We start from the raw sequence: 20,536 nt of genomic DNA, 5'->3' as shown, positions 1-20,536 counted from the left end.
TCTACATCAATAACAGATCCCAGTACAGAGCCCGACACATCCACACTGCATTCCTTTCAGACAGAGTCCTTAGAAACTACTCAGAAAACATTCTTGGGACAATCTTGCCAATGCTGCCATCTACTGATCACAAACTTTAATTTCATTGAATTTCTCTGACCTAGGTTCATCATCAAAGAGTTCCAGTGAATCACATTCCACCGAAGATAGACACAAAAAGCTGGAGTAACTCAGCGGGACAGGCAGCATCTCTGGAGAGAAGGAATGGGCGACTTTTCAGATCGAGACCCTTCTTCAGCGTCTCGACCCAAAAAGTCACCTATTCCTTCTCTCCAGAGATGCTGCCTGTCCCGCTGAGTTACTCCAGCTTTTTATGTCTATCTTCGGTTTAAACCAGCATCTGCAGTTCCTTCCTGCACAATTACACCCCCCCCTCTTCCCCTCACCCTCTCTTCTCAATGCCCCAACTGGACTCACATCCATTTCTCCCCTTCCACCGACATTCCTTCCTCTGGCTTCACAATTGGCAGAACTTCGATCCTTATCCAACACCTTCAGTCTCGTCATCTCTGGCATTTGTCCAACCATCTGCCTATCATTCCCTCCCCCCCCACTTGTATCCACCTAACATTTGCCAGAGTTTGTCCTGCCCACCTCTCTTCCAGCCTTCCCCCCCCCCCCCCCCCACACCACAATCAGCCTGAAGAAGGGTCCCAACCCAAAACATCACATATCCATGTTCTCCAGAGATGCTGCCTGACCTGCTGAGTTACTCCAGCTTTTTGTGTCTATCTTCGGTGGAATGTGATTCACTGGAACTCCAGCACTTTATGTCTTTATTTACAAACCAGCATCTGCAGTTCCTTGTTTCTACATTCCAGTTTTTCAAAGAAGAAATGCAAGCCCAAAATAACGATGAGACCAGTGATTTTACTTGTCAGGTTGGGCTGGGAGAAAAGGGAAACTGAGTGCTTCACTCTGGGCTGGGATGTGGGGCACGGGGTGGAGAGCAGGGAAGGGGATGGCCACCCAGGAACTATGCCGAGGTGGGAGGAGGCAAAGGGAAGAGTGGTCCAGGCATTATCCATTCCCTCCACAGATGCTGCCTGTCCACTGAGGTGCTCCACACTGTGATTTGCTCTAGATTGGGGTAGGAGCTCTTCTGTAAATGGGACAATCTGCAGTGAACTGTGGCGTGGCAGGGTGCCATGTATAAAGTGGTAAACACTAATTTCACCAAAATGTATTTCCAGTATCAATAATCGAAGTTAATTGAAACAGAAACTATTGAACAACCCATTCGAATTGAACAGAAAGACAGAAGTTATATTTATATCTGTCAATACTTTTTTTCTTGTGAATACACGGCTGCCAAACAAACACAATGATATAGAACAGATAACTTGTATATATTTATGGTTTATACATTGAATTACGATATATAATGTTAATGTTCCTGATATTTTGTTCGTCCCTCATTCCTAATTCCGGCACGATGGCGCAGCGGTAGAGTTGCTGCCTTACAGCGAATGCAGCGCCGGAGACTCAGGTCCGATCCTGACTACGGGCGCCATCTGTACGGAGTTTGTACGTTCTCCCTGTGACCTGCGTGGGTTTTCTCCAAGATCTTCGGTTTCCTCCCACACTCCAAAGACGTACAGGTACGTAGGTTAATTGGCTTGGTAAATGTAAAAATTGTCCGTAGTGGGTGTAGGATAGTGTTAATTTGCGGGGATCGCTGGGCGGCGCGGACCCGGTGGGCCGAAGGGCCTGTTTCTGCGCTGTATCAATAAATCTAAAATCTAATTTTGAGCAATCCTGATATTCTGATCCTTTAAAATCAAACAAACATGAAACCAAAATTGTTTGGTTGTTAAGAAACAAAAATTGATTTGGAGTACTGCATGCAGTTCTGGTCACCCCATTACAGGAAGAATGAGGGGGCTTTGGAGAGGGTGCAGGAGGGGTTTACCACAACACTGCCCGGATTAGAAGGTTTCAGCTCCAGTGAGAGAAAGGTTTCAGTTCCAGGGAGAGATTTAGATTGTTTTCTATGAAACTGCAGAGGCTGAGAGGAGACCCAATAGAAATGTATAAAATTGTGAGAAACAGAGATAGGATAGATAGAACCTTTTTCCCCCACGGTGGAAATGTCAAAAGCTTAAGGTGAGAGGGGGAAATTTTAATGATATACAGGGGCAAGCTTGTTTTTAACACAGAGTGCCTGGAACACACTGCGAGGAGTGGTGGTGGCGGCAGGTATGAGAGTGGCATTTATTAGGCTTTTAGATTGGCACATGGATACAGGGAATGGAGGGATATGCCATGTGCAGGCAGAGGAGATTAGTTTCACTTGGCATCATGTTCGGCATAGACACTGTGGTCCGAAGGGCCTGTGGTCGTGCTTTACTGTTCTATGTTCTATTTCCACGAGCCCAACATTGGCTGAGGGTTAGATATTGCAGACAACTGTTGAAGTCTAAGCATTACACGTCACGTTGTTTACTTTAGTTTAGTATCGTTTAGTTTACAGATACGGCGTGGGGACAGGCCCTTTGGCCCACCGAGTCCCTGCCGACAAGCGATCCCTGCACACTTACACTATCCTACGCACATTGGGGACAATTTACATTTATACCAAGCCAATTAACCTACATACCTGTACATCTTTGGAGTGTGGGAGGAAACCGAAGATCTCGGAGAAAACCCATGCCGTTCACGTGGAGAACGTACAAACTCCGTAGAGATAGGCACCCGTAGTCAGGATTGAACCAGGGACTCTGGTGCTGTAATGCAGTAGCTCTACCGCCGCGCCACCGTGCTGCCCAGTTCTACATTAATTGATCCGCATAAAACAGTGAAACAGTGCCCCTCACAGGGCAGGCTGGGTACTTCTGGGGCCAATGCATGCCACTACTCTTGATGGTTTCCAATATCCACTTTCACTCAGAGCAACATGAACTGCAGTTCCAAGTTACAACCTACAACCGGCTGGAACAGTCCCTGTACAATGAGGAGCACAATGTTCTTGTTTGTTCTCTGTGGTATTTAAGGGAACACTCAGCTAACACTGGGGGAACTGACTGGGTGGCTTCAGAACCGATGTAGGCTGCTGAACACCTTCCAAAGACCACAGGGTGCGTCAAAATAACAGCAGGCCCGAGAGAGGCACATGCTGGCATCTGGAACAAACGATCAGGAGGCAAGGAGTTGCCCCTGGGGAAAAAACCCTCCCAGAGTCTTCAGAGACTCTACATGTTACCTGGGCCTGTGACCAACAATGTGTGTGTACCTCCTGTGTGAAGGCCTTTGCTGTGCTGATTTGCATTGGATTTCTCCCTCACTGAGGACCAGGGATGTTAAGCCTCAATGTCCTGGCCACAGGAACAGTACGAGGGTCTGCTGCAGATCTCTGCATGGTTCCTGTTTTGCCTGCTCAATAAACAGGTGATTCACTCTGATTTAATTGAGAGGCAGACAGCACTAATTTGCCTGGGATTGGTCACCATTACTGGCAGACAACATCGGCTGCCCATTGACGGCTCCCATTTAACAACCTTTCCATCAACAGGGATAATTTTAGTTTTTTTAATTTTAGAGATGCAGCACGAAAACAGGCCCTTCGGCCCACTGATTTTGCGCCGACCAGCGATCCCCGCACACTAACACTATCCTATTCGCACTAGGGACAATTTACATTTATACCAAGCCAATTAACCAACAAACCTTTACGCCTTTGGAATGTGGGAGGAAACTGAAGATCTCGGAGAAAACCCACGCGGTCACGGGGAGAACGTACAAACTCCCTACAGAGAGCACCTGTAGTCAGGATCAAACCCGTGTCTCCGGCGCTGCAAGGTAGTAGCTCTACAATGACGCCATTTATGTTCCTACAAAGTTTCAGCAGGATTAAGGGAAGCAGGAGGGATGGGGACGGTTTGCACGGGTTCCACAACAGCACCTTCACGAAGACAGCTAATACATCAAAGACCCACGCCACCCTCTCATCCCCCTGCTACCATCAGGAAGAAGGTGTTGAACCGTGACCTCCAGCTTCAAGAACAGTTTCTCATCAACCATCAGGCTCTTGAACCACCCTGACAACACGAACTACAACCCTACCTCAGCAATGGTCTACTGTGGACTTTGTATAAGTACTTTGCTTTGCACTCTTCGCTCTGGTTATCTAGTATAACTGATAGTCTGTTGTTTTATTTTGTCATAAGGTCATAAGTGATAGGAGTAGAATTAAACCCTTCGGGGCTCATCAAGTCTACTCCACCATTCAATCATGGCTGATCTATCTCTCCCTCCTCACCCCATTCTCCTGCCTTCTCCCCATAACCTCTGACACCCGTACTAATCAAGAATCTATCTCTGCCTTAAAGATATCCACTGATGGCCTCCACTGCCTTCAGTGGCAAAGAATTCCACAGATTCACCACCTTCTGACTAAAGAAATTTCTCCTCAACTCCTTCCCAAAAGAACGCCCTTTAATTCTGAGGCTATGACTTTTGTATTACTGCTTATTCCATATTTATTTGTTGTGCTGTGTTAATGTCCCTGTAAAGCTGCAGTAAAAATGTCATTGTCCTGGTCACGGGGGAGATGACAGTTAAACACGCGACACGGAGATGAGCAGAGAAGGCAGGCATTGTGTACGCGAGATATCAGAGGCAGCCCAATAAAGAGCTGCTTGTGTGGGAAGCCGGCAAAGTTGGAACACCGAGTGACCTCCACACTCCAGGCATTGCTGCCAATGCAGGAGACAGGCAGGGGAGATCAGCTGACACAACAATCCTGTGGAAGGTTTGCATGTCTACCCTGAATAAACCAATCGTGCCCTTCATTTCATTGTCTAGAGCAAGAATGAGAGAAGATACACAAATGCTGGAGTAACTCAGCGAGACAGCAAGCAACTCTGGATAGAATGAATGGGTGATGTTTCGGGTTGAGACCCTTCTTCAGACTTCCGAAGGGTCTCGACCTGAAACGTCATCCATTGAGTCTGAAGAAGGGTCTCGACCTGAAACATCACCCATTCCTTCTATCTAGCGATGCTGCCTGTCCCACTGGGTTACTCCAGCATTTTGTGTCTATTTTCGGTAAATCAGCATCTGCAGTTCCTTCCTGCACAATGAGACAAGCGGCCCCGGGAACACACTGCTTCTGAATCTCTGCACCTACCTCTATCAACGTTAGCTCGAAGAGATGTCAACATGCCCTCTGATACAAGAGTCTTATACAGGGCACCTTTGCACGCACGCTCAGATTTGCGAGAGCCAGAGGCTTCTGTTTTTTTACTCAGTTCCTTGTTTTCACCTTTCACTTCACTTAGTGCATCGTGGGGAAGTATTTGATCCGTGACAGGAAACATTTCAGTTTTGATGGGGCTGGTGGTGATCTTCTCAAGATCACAAACCTTGGAAAGTTTGTCAAGTTCATAAACCTTCTCCGTCGGTAATTTTATTTGTTTTGGTTTAATTCTTTTCTTTGGTGGGCTGGAGTCGGTGTGTAACTGATTTTCCGTTGATTTTGTTGAACATCGAGCACTTTTCACTGGACTTCCCGAAGGCTTTTCAGTGCCCCAGTCACCTTTAGCCACTGCGTCTATAGTGTACATTAAGCTGTCGATGTCAGATTCCGATGATTCCCGCTTCTTGCCACTTTTTTTAAATGTCTGTTTATCAACTTTGGTAGATTCGAGTTTAACTTTCTTCTTTTTCTTCTTTTTCTTAATTTTTTCCCCTTTGTTAAGACTCGTCACAGAATTGCCAGTTGGCAAAGACAAGGATTTGTCGTTGATGATCCTCTCCCTGGGCCCAGCTTCGTCGTCACTCTGTGTACCGAGGGCAGGATTGCCAGACGGGATCTCAGGCTGACACCCCACCTCCACTGTCACCGTCGAAGGCTCGTTCTTCACTCCCTCTGTTACCAGCCGATCCGAGCACATCTGAACAAAATGACAAACCGGGCAATTAAGCAGGGAATTTCAGAACAGACTAGAGTTTGCACGACTTTCAATTTCCATTACAGATAACAGGGGCCAGCCTGTGAATACAGCTGCCAACTCCGCCTGTACATATTCCCACCCCCATCCAGGGATGCCAGTAGTCCTTCCAGGTGAGACAGAGATTCATGTGCACCTCCTCTAACCTCATCTACTGCATCCGGTGCTCTCGATGTGGCCTCCTGTACATCGGCGAGACCAAGCGTAGACCCGGCGACCATTTCACTGAACACTTGCGCTCGGTCCGCCAAGGCCTACTGGATCTCCCGGTTGATAACCATTTTAATTTCTCTTCCCATTCCCATCCTGACCTTTCTGTCCTGGGCCTCCTCCATTGCCAGATCGGGGCCACACGCAAACTGGAGGAACACCACCTCATATTTTGCTTGGGTAGCTTACAATATTGTATGAACATTGAATTCTCCAATTTTAAGGAACTAACCAACAACACCCCCCACCCCCCCCCCTCGTTTTCCTTCTCCCTCTCTTTCCTGTGCCCCACTTGGATACGCACCCATTTCTCCCACCATCCCCCCCCACTCTGCTTCCATCTTCATCCCTTCCTCCGGGCTTACAAGTCACTCCTCTCCTTATCATAGTCTTGGGGCTCATGTTGTCGACCTCCCCTTGGTGAGCCCTGTCAACTGACCTCAGTCAGGCGAACGACAACAAACAGAGACAGCAGAAGCAGCTTCATAACTTCTGTTGCCTCAAACGCAAGAAGAAGTTCATAGTCTTTTTTAATCTCTGGCCTTCGTTCAACCATCTGCCAATCCCACCCCTCCGCTGTGTCCACCTATCACTCGCCTAGTTGTGGCCTGCCCCCACCTCTCTTCCAGCTTTCTTCCCCACCCCCCATAATCAGGCCGAAGAAGGGTCCCAACCCGAAAGGCCACCTATCCATGTTCTCCAGAGATGCTGCCTGACCCGCTGAGTTACCCTTGCACTGTATTTTTTATTTGCTTGTCCTACATGCTATCCAATAAAATCACGCTAAACATGAGTAGAATAGATCCTCTTCAGCAGCATCACGCAGAGTTGCCACGTTCTGGCACCATTTTGCAATTATCAAGTGCCTGACTCGCCCAGTTACTCCTGCACTTTAACATTTGGTTTTAAAAAAGTATATAATCCTAGCAGCTTCATCACATTACCACCTGCCCCATCTAATCATATCATTAGTGATAGGATTAGGCCATTCGGCCCATCAAATCTACTCCGCCATTCAATTGTGGCTGATCTATCTCTCCCTCTTAACCCCATTCTCCTGCCTTCTCCCCATAACCCCTGACACCCGTAATCAAGTAACTTTTATTCCAATTGCTTATTATTCACACTAATGTTCAAAATAATCAAGCCTGCGATTGTTTGAGTCTGAGTTCAAGCCTGACTTTCCCTCCTCCTGACTGTCCACTGTCTGGTGCATTAATCATTCATTTATGGAAACACCATAATCCTGGAAGGTTGGCATCGCTATTTGTAAACAATTGAAGAGCAAAGAGGCCGCCAATAATTCTAATTAACAAGGTGGCAACAGCAATGCATTTAACAGCAGCACCGGAGCTATAAAACCCAAGCTAAACTCCAGGGCTGAGTGTGAAATGGTATCCGTCTGAACTTGGAGGAGGTGAGGTAGGGATGTGCAAAGTGGGGTTCGCTTTGACAGGAGACAACATTGTCTGGCAGTCACTATCAATTGAGATTCAGAAGAGGAAGAACAGGGCCTTCATCCTTCGATTAGCCTGAGCTTGGACCAAACACTTCTCAAGTTACCCGTATCGCTCGAGCCCGTCATCGCAGATGATGAGATTACAAATTGCCATGTACAGATGACGACATCTGATGCTCTGTTATACTCAATATAACCTTAGCTGTACCACATTGTAAGTTGGCAGGGCCCTGGGAAAAATAATGATTGTTTAAAGTCAAAAGTTTATTGACTTTAGGAGAGGAATTGGATAGATTTTAAAGCAATCTGACACACCGTTAATTACATTGCACTGCGATTTTATTTTAATTTCCAGTTGTATAGCTGTACATGTTTGACTGCCCTTGGCATGTTCTCACTTGCACAGTGCTGCAGATAAGCCTCAAGGCCTGGAGGTTTATATAGTGACAGTTCTGTAAAACTATTTACAAGTTGTTTTATTCACTATAAAAGCACACACTCAGCACTGCGGCCAGAACACACAGTTCTAGCAGCAGATGGAGCTTTTGCCGTATTAAAGCACACGTTTCCCAGTGTTATCCCAGTCTCCTGGCATACCTCTGCTAACTGAAACAATGCTGAATTCCCACACTGTCTTGTCGAGTCCACAACCCCTGGCTGTACTGTGCTGGAGGAAATCTGCGTGGAGAAAGAAATGACCGTCAGATCAAATTAAATCCTACTCGTTTTTTATAATGTTCACATTTCTGAGGCAGAGAAGGCATAAGATGAATCTTCTGTCCTGAGAACTTGAACATTAGTGCTGACTAAGTGCATGGTAAACGTCACATACGGTTTGTAAGAAGCCTTCATTAAGGGTCGAGTTCAAAATATTATTAGCTACTTTCCAGTTCTGTGTAAAATTTGTAAGCAGTCAAATGTTGCTACTTAAAGCAACACTTGGTATCCTGTTGAAGTGATATCCTGTTCATGTATGAGGAGCATTCGAGGGCTCTGGGTCTGTACTAGCTGGAGTTTAGGACAAGGGGGGGATTTCATTGAAACCTACCGGATAATAACCGAGATAAAGTGGACATGGCAAGGAAGTGTCCAGCATTGGGAGCGTCTAAAACCAGAGGGCACAGCCTCAAAATAAAAGGACATACCCTTAGAATGGCGATGAGGCGGCATTTCTTTAGCTCGAGGGTGGTGAATCTATGGAATTTATTGTCAACTCATTGGTTTTTTTTAAAGCAGAGATTGATAAATTCTTGATTAGTAAGGGTGCCAAAGGTTATTGGGAGAAGGCAGGAGTGGGAAAGATAGATCAGCCATGATTAAATTGTGCAGTTCTCCTGATGGGCTGAATGGCCTAATTCTGCTCTTATGTCTTATCGCACCACACGTCTCATACACTCTCGGTATAATACCAAATGGAAAATGAGTGACAACACGAATATATACATGAATGACTGGAAAAAGGGACATCCATCATCCAATATAATTCATAGGTAGTGAGAAATGTAACTTAAGACAGTGACAGTGACTGAGATCAATGTGAGAACAGGTTGATCTGCAGAAATAATGGTACAACACACAAACAACGTAATCTGCCACAAGGCAGCAGCAGAGTTTCATGGAGCATCAAGGTGCAGGTGCCAATAGAAGTGATTGCCGGTCAATTTCAATGGCCAACTGCGGTGAAACTAGAGTTCCTAGACAGAGACGCCTGATTGCAGCAGGGAGGTTACATGGAAGCAGTTTTTATCCCGAGACTACTTTTTTTCCAATACAGCTTTTTTCCTTGTTGTCAATTTCCAAAGTGACTTTCAAGTGGCTCTGTAGTTCACGATATATTTATATATGGTCTAATTTGACTGCAAATTAAGTTATTCACTGAACCTTGGTAATCGTGACAATAATAAACTAATACCTCAGAGTTAAGCACCTTTTTTGATTGATCAAATATCCCGGAAAATCGACAGTTGAAATATATAAATTACCAATTACATTTGAGAAATTCAACAAAATCTGCAATTAATGACTAAAATAGTTTTTAAAAAATAATTTACCGTGCATAAAAAAGAGAAATGTTTCTAATGAGGCAATAGATCAACTACCTGCAGCAAGACAGAAAATATTGATGGCCTTGTGTGCGGTGGTACAGGAGATTAGTAAATGAGAACAGAGAGAGTGCTTAAAGGGAAAATAAGCTCATCTTCCCCAGAGAAGAGTAATATCCTGTTTCATGTGAAATGATAGTGCGTGATTTCAACACATGTCAGAAACTCCAATACAACAGATGTACAACGGTGATCAAGATGCAGACAGCCGTCATAAAATATAGCACAATATGCAAGGAATGAGAGCAACAAGTTTTATTATCAAGAAGATAATTTGCTCAGTATGAACTGACCTACTAACAAAATATTTTCTCCTGTCACCACCCGTCAAACTTCCCACCAAGATTATGAAAGAAATGTATTCATTATTGTTTTTTTTTAAAATTGTGCGGTATAAAGCAAATCTAACAAGGCAAGGAACTTTCCACATTTAAGTGCAGTAACCTTATCGAACAAGATCAAGTTCTTAAACCAATTTATGGCAAAGAGCATCCTATCAACCTACCTCCTTGGCCGTTAAGGCATGTTCTCCTGCTAAGAGCAGCATGCTGAGTCCTCCCATTTGGGTGGGATCTATCGGTAACGAGATATAGGTATGCGTTATTCATTCCCAAAGTCATTCCATGACACAATCTATCACACATAACTACAGCTTTGACAATAACATGCAACCCAATCAACAGCCACAAATCCATCTGCCACCAAAATAAAATATGGTTATATTGTTAAAATACATTACTTTGAATAAAACTTTCCTGACTGCTTATGAGGTAAATGGAATGAAGAGCCGGGTCAAGAACTGTTCACATGTTCACCCCATCACTCTCCTGAGAAATGTATGAATGCCTGAACATACAAATGGAAACCTGCAGTGCAGGCACTGTTTTATAGGAAAAGAGATGATGCAGAGAGATTCATCAAGATCAGAAGATGCAAGTTTAGTTTAGTTTAGAGATATAGCATGGAAACAGGCCCTTTGGCCCACCGAGTCCATGCTGAATATTGGTCACCCATTCATTCTAGTTCTATGTTATCCCACATTCTCATCCACTCCCCCAGAGCAATTAACAGAGGGACAATTAACCTACAAACCAGCACCTCTTTGGGATGTGGGAGAAAACCGGTCACCTGGAGGAAACCCACACGGTCATAGGGAGAACGGACAAACTCCACACAGACAGCACCCGAGGTCAGGATGGAGCTGTGTAATGAGGCAGCGGCTCCACTGTGTTGCCCTTATATCTTTTTCTTCAGTTTCTTTGTATAAATCTTTCTAAACCTTTGTATAAAGTTATATCTTTATTTTAAGTTTCCTTCAATGAAAATATTTGTGGGGGGGGGGTTAAAAAGACCACGCCTGAGTGGAACACATCAAATGGTGGAAATGCTGTGTGGCGAATGTGTTCTTGAAAATATTTTGGGGGGGGGGGGGAGGGGGCTTAAAAAGGCCATAGCCGAGTGGTGAATGTGCTTGTTACCTGCCTGGTAGATGAAGGGAGCAAGGAGGATGTTCCACAGGCCGCTGCCGGAGCAGTAGGAAATGGGCACGGCATCATCGTGACACTTCCCCCCCCCCCCCAATCGAGAAACTAAAGGGACACCACTGTAACTGCATCAAAGGAGCCTTCCTTTCACTGTCACCAGCTGGGTCCCTCCAGTTACGTTGCATTAGATCTGTACCTCGAGTAAGGCCTACCCTTACATTTGAGGTCCGTGTGGTTTCTTAAGCGTGTGCGTGCTAGAATATGATAATGACAAAATCAATCGTGTGCTGCATGCCAATTAACGTCAGGGCTGTGTTCTCAGTGACCTCTCTGCATAAACATGTGACATACGTCGAGAACCACACTACTATCTCCCTCTGTGCACCAGCGTTCCCGATCGTAATTATCCACTGCGTTTCACACGGTTTTATTCTGTGCGACTAATGAGGTATGTAGGTTAATTGGCTGGGTAAATGTAAAAATTGTCCCTAGTGGGTGTAGGATAGTGTTAATGTGCGGGGATCGCTGGGCGGCACGGACTTGGTGGGCCGAAAAGGCCTGTTTCCGGCTGTGTATATATATGATATGATATATATATGATATATGACACGATAGAATTCTGGTCACAATCATTCCAACTCAGTTTATTCACTCCTCCACCCCTTGTTAAAAATTAGCCTCAGAGTTATGTGAATGTCAGAAAATCGATTCTTAATTGGACAAACCACAGTGTTCAGTTTAGTTTAGAGATACAGCTGGGGATCTGTCTTTAATTATGTTTTACTTTTCTTTATTTACTTATTTTTGTTTACATAAGTGCCGATTACCTCACAGGATGGCTGATGCATAGTGAATGAGTGTATCCTGAACCATCTGACATGTTGTGGATGTGTGTGGGCCTGCGCCTTGGTGGAATGTGGAGGTTTTGCTGTCGGGTTGTGCATTTGTGTTTGTGGTATGGTGTATTGTGAACACATCAGCTGCAGGGGGGTGTCCGGGGAGGGTGGGTGAGGGTTATTATTATTATTATTATTGTTGTTATGTATAAAAAACAAAATGGAGGGAAATAAAAAAAAATATTTAAAAAAAAAAAGAGATACAGAAACAGGCTCTTCGGCCCACTGAGTCCACTCTGACCAGCGGTCCCCGCACATTAACACTATCCTGCACACTCGGGACAATTTACAATTATACCAAGCAAATTAACCTGTGCGTCTTTGGAGTGTGGGAGGAAACCGGAGATACTGGAGAAAAGCAACGCAGGTCACGGGGAGAACGTACAAACTCCATACAGACAAGCACCCACAGTCAGGATCAAACCCGGGTCCCTGGGGCTGTAAGGCCACCCCTATGTCTATTCTCCTTTCTTGCTGCTCAAGGTTGACTTATGGTTTAGCAAGGAGATTATGGACTTTATATTTGAACTGCCTACTAATTTCAGCCAAGCTTGATTGTGAATCAGGCGTGGGGCTCAGTCACTGCTCTCCGAGCTGCAGCCCCCCACACCACACTCTCGCTGGTGGCCCTGCAACATCACGTTCACAAGCTGAACACATTGGCTGTGGCGTGGTTGTGTTCTGCAGCTGCGGCTCACCGGCAGTCTCTCTGTTTTTTTTGTTGTTTTTTTGTCATTGTCGTTGTTAAATGTACGTTTTGTTTTATTTTTAATTCTGTGTATGTAGGGGGGTGGTGGGGGGGTTGGGGGAAACCTTTTTTCAAATCTCCTCCTCAACGGAGATGCGACCTTTACCGTGTCGTATCTCCGTTCGCGCTACGGCCTAACATCGTGGAGTCGGCGGCCTCCAGCTGGGATCGACCTTGAAGACTCTGGTCGCAGGGCCTGGACTTACCATCTCGGAGGCTTCGGCCGTGGGCCCTGCAGACCGCAACATCGGGAGTTCGCAGGTCCCTGGCTGGTGACCGGCTTTTGGGAGCTCCAGCCGTAGCAGCTTCGACCGCCCCGAAGCGCGAGGTACGATCAACCCGCCCGCAGGCCCTTCATCGCCCTGCGTGGCTCGGCCGCAGCACTTTCCATCGCCCGGTGGGGGCTCAGGACTTTCATCGGCCTGCTCGGCTCAGCCCTGGGACTTTCCATCGCCCGGTGGGGGCTCAGGACTTTCATCGGCCTGCTCGGCTCGGCCCTGGGACTTTCCATCGCCCGGTGGGGGCTTCAAAAAGTTGGGAGCCTCGATCACCTCGTAGCACCACGGGGGAAGAATGAGGAGGAGATAAGACTTTGCCTTCCATCACAGTGAGGGTATGCCTAGAGCAATCACTGTGATGGCTGTTTTGTGTAAAAAATTATATCTGTGTGTCTTGTGTTTTTTTTAATGTCTACTGCCGGACCCTGACGTGAGAGGACGCTGGCGTTGTGTATTCGCCGCTTTTCCGTCAGTATAGTTTGTCTGTTTGTTTCTATGTTAATTGTTTTTGTAAAGCGCTTTGAGCATGTGATAAGGCGCTATATAAAATAAATGGATTATTATTATTATTATTGGTACCGAAAAGTGAACAAAACACCAGCCCACACAGTGCAGTGTTTAAGAGCCGGGTGGACCCTGGGTAGATCAGAGGAAGAGCAGAGGAACAGAAAGAGTATAGAGAAGATTTACTCAAGATGGAAAGGGTACAGGGAAGATATACGAGGATGTTGCCGGGTCTAGAGGGTCTGAGCTATAGGGAGAGGTCGTGCAGACTGGGTCTCTATTCCCTGGAGTGCAGGTGGACGAGGGGTGATCATATAGAGGTGTATAAAATCTTGAGAGGAATAGATCCGGTAGATGCACAGATCTCTTGCCCAGAGTAGGCGAATCGAGGACCAGAGGACATAAGTTTAAGGTGAAGGGGAAAAGATTTAATAAGAATCTGAGGGGTAACGTTTTCACACAAAGGGTGGTGGGTGTATGCAACAAGATGTCAGAGGAGGTAGTTGAGGCTGGGACCAAGAAAGTTAGACAGGTACATGGATAAACAGGTTTGGAGGGATATGGACAAGTTGGGCCGAAGAGCCTGTTTCCACACTGTATCACTCACTCTATGACTGCCAGAGAGACAAGAACTCCAAAAGGGATAGTTTTGAATTCGCTATCCCCCAATTATAATCCTTGAAATAATGATCAACATGTTTGAACCATCAATGAGATTATCTACCTGCCATGGCAAAGTTGATTTGTGGCATTTCCTCAGTCTTCACCACCCGCTTGATAATGGGAAAGTCTTTTGTGGGCTCTGTTGGAAAGGTCCATAGCTTCTTCCTCGTGGTGACGGTGGGTGAGGGACTCTTCAGAGGCTTGTTCGTGGTCGGACACCACTTGTAACCGGGGTTAGCTTTTAGAAAGGCATCCTTATACTACGGGAGGATAGTAGGAGCATTAATGGGAACAGTACAGTACATCGGTACACCCACCACAACCTTGCTAACATTATCCATCATCCCAAGAACAGAAAATAAACCAAAAATCAACAAGATCATATTTATACACAGGTTTCACGAGCATATAAATGTTGACTTGAAACTTTTCCTACAAACACAGACCAACTTTGGGAACAGTTCAAGCATGTCAGAAGAAATAATTTTGATTGTTTTTGCGGCAACTTAACACGCACTTGAGGAGATAAGTAAGTATCTTGGTCATAGAACACTGTGTTGTGAAGCCTGAGATATTATAGACGTGGACACAAGAGACTGCAGATGCTGGAATCCTGAGCCCAAAACAAAGCGCAGGAAGATCTCAGTGGGTCAGGCAGCATCTGTGGAAGGGAATGCTGAGAGGTGTATCTTGGTTCCTATCCTCCTTGAGCAGTTTGTAACAACAAAGTGCAGAGAATCAGTTTTAAGAATTTCACGATATGTTGAGTGAACTTTCCATTCTTATATATTTAAGGCACTGGTAGCAAGACCCAGAATATAGACAGCAGTTTCCATATGTCCTATCGTATCAGTATTAAATGGATGTAGTGGACAATTCACCTATTATAATGCACCTTAACATCTTCCACAAAGTCCAATCCGAGCCCATGGCTGGTGAGTAGACTCGCATCGCACCAGGTTAAATTATGGCTTGCCCACTGGAAGCATGTAAATTTAGCAACAATCAGCTGCCACGCAATCTGGTTTTGTTAACACAGACTCCTGGACAGATGACAACATCAAACAGTAACAGATTCAGGAATCAGAGTGGCCTCGTCAGCCCTGCCTTCTCTGTCAGGTTCTGATGTCCCAGCAAATGTGAAATTCTACACATCCCTAGTGTCGTCCCATCTCTCAGGCTAGTGCATCACCGGCTGCCTCTGTGCTCACCGTCCCTTTACCCTATCCACTACCCGCTTCTTCAGTTCCGTTGCAGCCCACCATGCCCAGTCTCACCAGACCTGGCGAGGCCCTGCTCATTTCTTCTTGTTCCCTAGTTTTGCTTTCACACTCTTACAATGTTATACCGGCCTGCCCAGGGGGCTTCTCGGTTGGCACGGGCAACTTGGGCCGAAGGCCTGTTTCTGTGCTTTATGACTATGTCTCGTATTGACAATGGCCTGCAATTGGAAAAGGCCAAATGCCACCGGATATTGAAGGACATTAACGTCATATTGTTGGCATGGGAGGAGAATGAGGGCTCAGGCAACCTACAAGCAACGTCGAATGACAGTCAGTTGACGGATGCCAGTCTTGCGATGAGCTTGGTTGTCACATCAAGGATGAAAACCACATAAGAGCAGTGTTTATGCCTCTAACGATATGCACACTGGTTGATTTATGGCACAATACTGCCTTCAAAAAGCAGAGTTGTGATTTCAGGGCTGACTATCACATATTGGTCAAGTTTGTTTTCAACTACTGCAAGGCCCAATAATGTGGAATGAATTACTAGTGAAATAAAAATTATCATATTGTTATGTTAAGTTTGAAAAATGAAAGGAGTGTTTCCAAAATGGAAACTATTGCCTCAGACGCAATTTAAGGAAATGCTTCAATAAAATTGCAAGGCACAATATTGCAATCCTGCACTTTATAAAGGGAAAAAATAGAGTTATAGACTCATACAGCACAGGAACAGACCCTTCAGCCCAACTTGTCCATGATGACCAAGATGCCCCATCTAAGCTGGTCCCACCTGCCAGCATTTGGCCCATATATCCCTCTAAACCTTTCCTATTCATGTATCTGTCCAAACAAATGTTGAGAATCTACATTTCCTTGACCATTGTCTGCTTTGATCTGTTGTTTTCACACCTTACTCTTTCATATCTCTAGTCTGCTTCTCCCTTGACTCTCAGTCTGAAGAAGGGCGAAACGGCACCCATTCCATCTCTCCAGAGATACTGCCTGACCCGCTGAGTAACTCCAGCATTTTGGGCCTATCTTTGGTGTAAACCAGCATCTGCAGTTCCTTCCTACACATGATATTCTACCCCATTTTTCCAAGAGGCTGAGAGAAAAGCATTTCCCCTAATACTGACATCAGAAGTAGTAGTGCACTTGGAAAATAATAATAGAATTGGTCAGTCACCGCTACCTCAGGTAAATAGTGTTAAGCATATGACATGCCTTGCTGAACTTGTTCCAACAATCACACAGATATAATGCACGTCTGCGGATGGAGAATTATAACTATCCAGTGAGCTTTTCCTAGTTTCCTCAAGAGTCCATAATAACCATAGCACAAGCTGAAGTTGGACAGAAATCCACATTAACGTTTTACTTGATATTATAAAAGTGCCATTTCCTTGCTTCAAAAACATTAAACAGAACAAGATTCTCCATTCCCTCAATCACCAAAGCATGAGCTTAATTGCCATTAGCATCCTGAGCAATCAAGTTACCCATGACAACGTTTAAATAAGATCCTAAAGGCGATGTGAAAGCTGAAATTATCACAATCTACCATCTGCAAATGTATAATATATATATTTGCAAACTTTAACTAATGGAGCCCGTTATAATTTTGAAACTTACCATCAATTAACACAAATTTATCATTGGAAATTGACAATAAATAGTTGCTTCTCTGCCTGGCCACTCGGGGGAGTGCAGTCAGTGCTCACTGTTATGGTGCAGCCAAGGTGAAAAATATGTAATATGCGAAAGTCAGCATTTCTTCAAAGGAAAATAGTGTTTGACCAGCAATTGAGCTCTTTGCAGAAATGGTGGAGAGGATTCGGAGGACTAACACAGCTGATAATACATGGATGCATTGTAAAAGCCAGTTAAAGAAAGTACCATGCAATAGACTGGCTGGCAAAGTCCAAAATAGATTCTAAGAGTATATCATGAGTAAAAGAGCAAGGAGGGAAAGAATAGGGTAGATTAAACGGTTACAAGGTTGTCTGTGTGGAGCCGTAGGAGGTGTTACGTGAATATTTCAGGTCTGCATTTACTGTGGAGAAAGGCAGGGAGGCTGGGGAGCTGGGTAGTCAATGGTGATGTCTTCAGGAGGGTCCATGTTACAGAACAGGAGGTGCTGGTGGTCTTCAAATGCATGAAGGTAGATAATCCTCAGGATCTGATCAAGTGTATCCCAGGTGGTCGCGGGGTGAAATTATGGGGCTCCCAGTCGAGATATTTGTATCATTGATGCGGGAAGACTGGAGGGTGGCTAATCTTATGCTCCTATTTAATGAAGGCTGTAAGGCAAAACAAATGAGAACTATAGTCCTGAGTGGGTAAATTATTGGAGGGGGTTCTCTCCTCACTGGGAGGGTTGCAGGGGGAAGAGAAGTGAGGAGGGGGGTTAGGGTTTGAAGGAGTTTTTGAAATTGGAGAATTCCATGTTCATACCGTTGGGTTGCAAGCTACCCAAGCAGAACATGAGATGCTGTTCCTCCAGCTTGTGTGCGGCTTCACTCTGGCAATGGAGGCCCAGGACAGAACGGTCACACATTTCTCCCACCATCCTGCTCCGTTTCCCTCCTCTCATCTCTCGTCATGGAGTTCTGTGTACCGTTCTGGTCACGCTGGTACAGGAAGGATGTTATTCAACTGGAAAGGGTGCAAAGTAGATTACGAGGACCGTTTCGGATCTGGAAGGTTTGAGTTACAAGGAGATCCTGGTCAGGTCGGGACTTTAGTCCCAGGAGCGTAGGAGGATGAAGGGAATAGATGGAATGATGAGCGGAATAGATGGAATGAAGAGCGTATGGGGAGCAGTCTTTCCCCAAGGCGAGGGGAGGGTCTAAAATTTGTTGAGAGGGGGCAACTTTAATGGAGACCCCAGCACATTGCTGGTAGCCACCGCTAGTTGTCGCTAGCCCCTGCAGAGTACAGAGACACCAGCACACTGATGGTGGCCACAGCTGGTAGCCACCAGCCCTTGTAGAGAATGGAGACCCAAGCACACTCTTGACGCAGAGTATGGAGATGGTAGCCACTGTAGGTAGCCAAAGGCCCGTGGAGAGTACAGAGAGTCTAAAGAAGGGCCTCGACCCAAAACGTCACCCATTCCTTCTCTCCAGAGTTGCCGCCTGTCCCGCTGAGTTACTCCAGCATTTTGTGTATGCTGAGATACTCCAGCATTATCTTTGATGTAAACCAGCATCTGCAGTTCCTTGCTACACAGAATACGGAGACCCCAGCACACGGCTCACCTCCTTCGCCAGGTCGGTGTACTTCTGCTTTTCCTTTGGATCTAAGACAGACCACCAGTCGGCTAGAATCTTTGTTGCACCGCGGTTGTCGAGGCGAGGGTGCTGCTGTCGGACCAGGGAGCGGTGACGTTTGCAGAAGAGAAGAAACGCATTCATTGGCCTGCGGGCACGTTGCTCGGAAGAGTCGTCGTCCGTCTCATCTGCCTCGTGCTCGAGACCCTCGGTACTCATCAGGGCATCCTGCGGGAAGCAACGTCACGGCAATATTAATATAGCTAGCAAGAAAAATAACCATGAGTGCTCACTGCAAAGCAAACCGCTTCACTTTCATCCCGAAACCCGATTTGTAGATTCTCAGTGATATCCGGTAACAAAAGGGATCTCGCTTTAGAGAAGACAGAAGGAAGTGCAGATCCTGCCTCACAAAAGAAAGGCACAAAGTGCTGGAGTAACTCAGCAGGTCAGGAAGCATCCCGGAGAAGGGTCCCGACCTGAAAGTCACCAGTCACCAGGAATCAACAGTAATCGCAGCGGAAGCAGTGTACAAACCCCTTAACAGCAACCACGCTGCAGGACATAATGCAAAGGTAGAAATATTAGAGGCTTTTCAAAAAGTTACAATGATACTGGAATTTTTTGAGGATGTAACTAGGAAAATTGACAAGGGAGAGTCAGTGGATGTGGTGTACCTCGACTTTCAGAAAGCCTTCGACAAGGTCCCACATAGGAGATTAGTGGGCAAAATTAGGGCACATGGTATTGGGGGTAGGGTACTGACATGGATAGAAAATTGGTTGACAGACAGAAAGCAAAGAGTGGGGATAAATGGGTCCCTTTCGGAATGGCAGGCAGTGACCAGTGGGGTACCGCAAGGTTCGGTGCTGGGACCCCAGCTATTTACGATATACATTAATGACTTAGACGAAGGGATTAAAAGTACCATTAGCAAATTTGCAGATGATACTAAGTTGGGGGGTAGTGTGAATTGTGAGGAAGATGCAATAAGGCTGCAGGGTGACTTGGACAGGTTGTGTGAGTGGGCGGATACATGGCAGATGCAGTTTAATGTAGATAAGTGTGAGGTTATTCACTTTGGAAGTAAGAATAGAAAGGCAGATTATTATCTGAATGGTGTCAAGTTAGGAGGAGGGGGAGTTCAACGAGATCTGGGTGTCCTAGTGCATCAGTCAATGAAAGGAAGCATGCAGGTTCAGCAGGCAGTGAAGAAAGCCAATGGAATGTTGGCCTTCGTAACAAGAGGAGTTGAGTATAGGAGCAAAGAGGTCCTTCTACAGTTGTACCGGGCCCTGGTGAGACCGCACCTGGAGTACTGTGTGCAGTTTTGGTCTCCAAATTTGAGGAAGGATGTTCTTGCTATGGAGGGCGTGCAGCGTAGGTTCACTAGGTTAATTCCCGGAATGGCGGGACTGTCGTATGTTGAAAGGCTGGAGCGATTGGGCTTGTATACACTGGAATTTAGAAGGATGAGGGGGGATCTTATTGAAACATATAAGATAATTAGGGGATTGGACACATTAGAGGCAGATAACATGTTCCCAATGTTGGGGGAGTCCAGAACAAGGGGCCACAGTTTGAGAATAAGGGGTAGGCCATTTAGAACGGAGATGAGGAAGAACTTTTTCAGTCAGAGAGTGGTGAAGGTGTGGAATTCTCTGCCTCAGAGGGCAGTGG

At 45.7% G+C, this 20,536-nt stretch overlaps 1 protein-coding gene across 6 annotated transcripts in view; it reads right to left on the bottom strand.

Moving 5' to 3' along the window:
* The window catches only part of bbx (BBX high mobility group box domain containing), a 155,750-nt gene that overhangs the window by 26,226 nt on the left and 108,988 nt on the right, over nt 1-20,536 (bottom strand). For 5 of the 6 annotated variants that reach the window (XM_078409006.1, XM_078409007.1, XM_078409009.1 and 2 more), the window contains 5 exons: nt 18,845-19,084; nt 14,417-14,615; nt 10,288-10,355; nt 8,278-8,358; nt 5,189-5,954 (listed from right to left, as the gene is read on the bottom strand). In XM_078409006.1, coding sequence (XP_078265132.1) covers nt 5,189-5,954; nt 8,278-8,358; nt 10,288-10,355; nt 14,417-14,615; nt 18,845-19,084 — 1,354 coding nt within the window. The remainder of the gene's footprint in view (nt 1-5,188; nt 5,955-8,277; nt 8,359-10,287; nt 10,356-14,416; nt 14,616-18,844; nt 19,085-20,536) is intronic. The other variant, XM_078409010.1, reaches the window with a different exon arrangement.

This window comes from Rhinoraja longicauda, chromosome 12 (assembly GCF_053455715.1).
Source record: "Rhinoraja longicauda isolate Sanriku21f chromosome 12, sRhiLon1.1, whole genome shotgun sequence".
Taxonomy (NCBI): domain Eukaryota; kingdom Metazoa; phylum Chordata; class Chondrichthyes; order Rajiformes; family Arhynchobatidae; genus Rhinoraja; species Rhinoraja longicauda.
The sequence above is the reverse complement of the archived record's forward strand: the minus strand, read 5'-3'. Positions and strand labels throughout refer to the sequence as shown.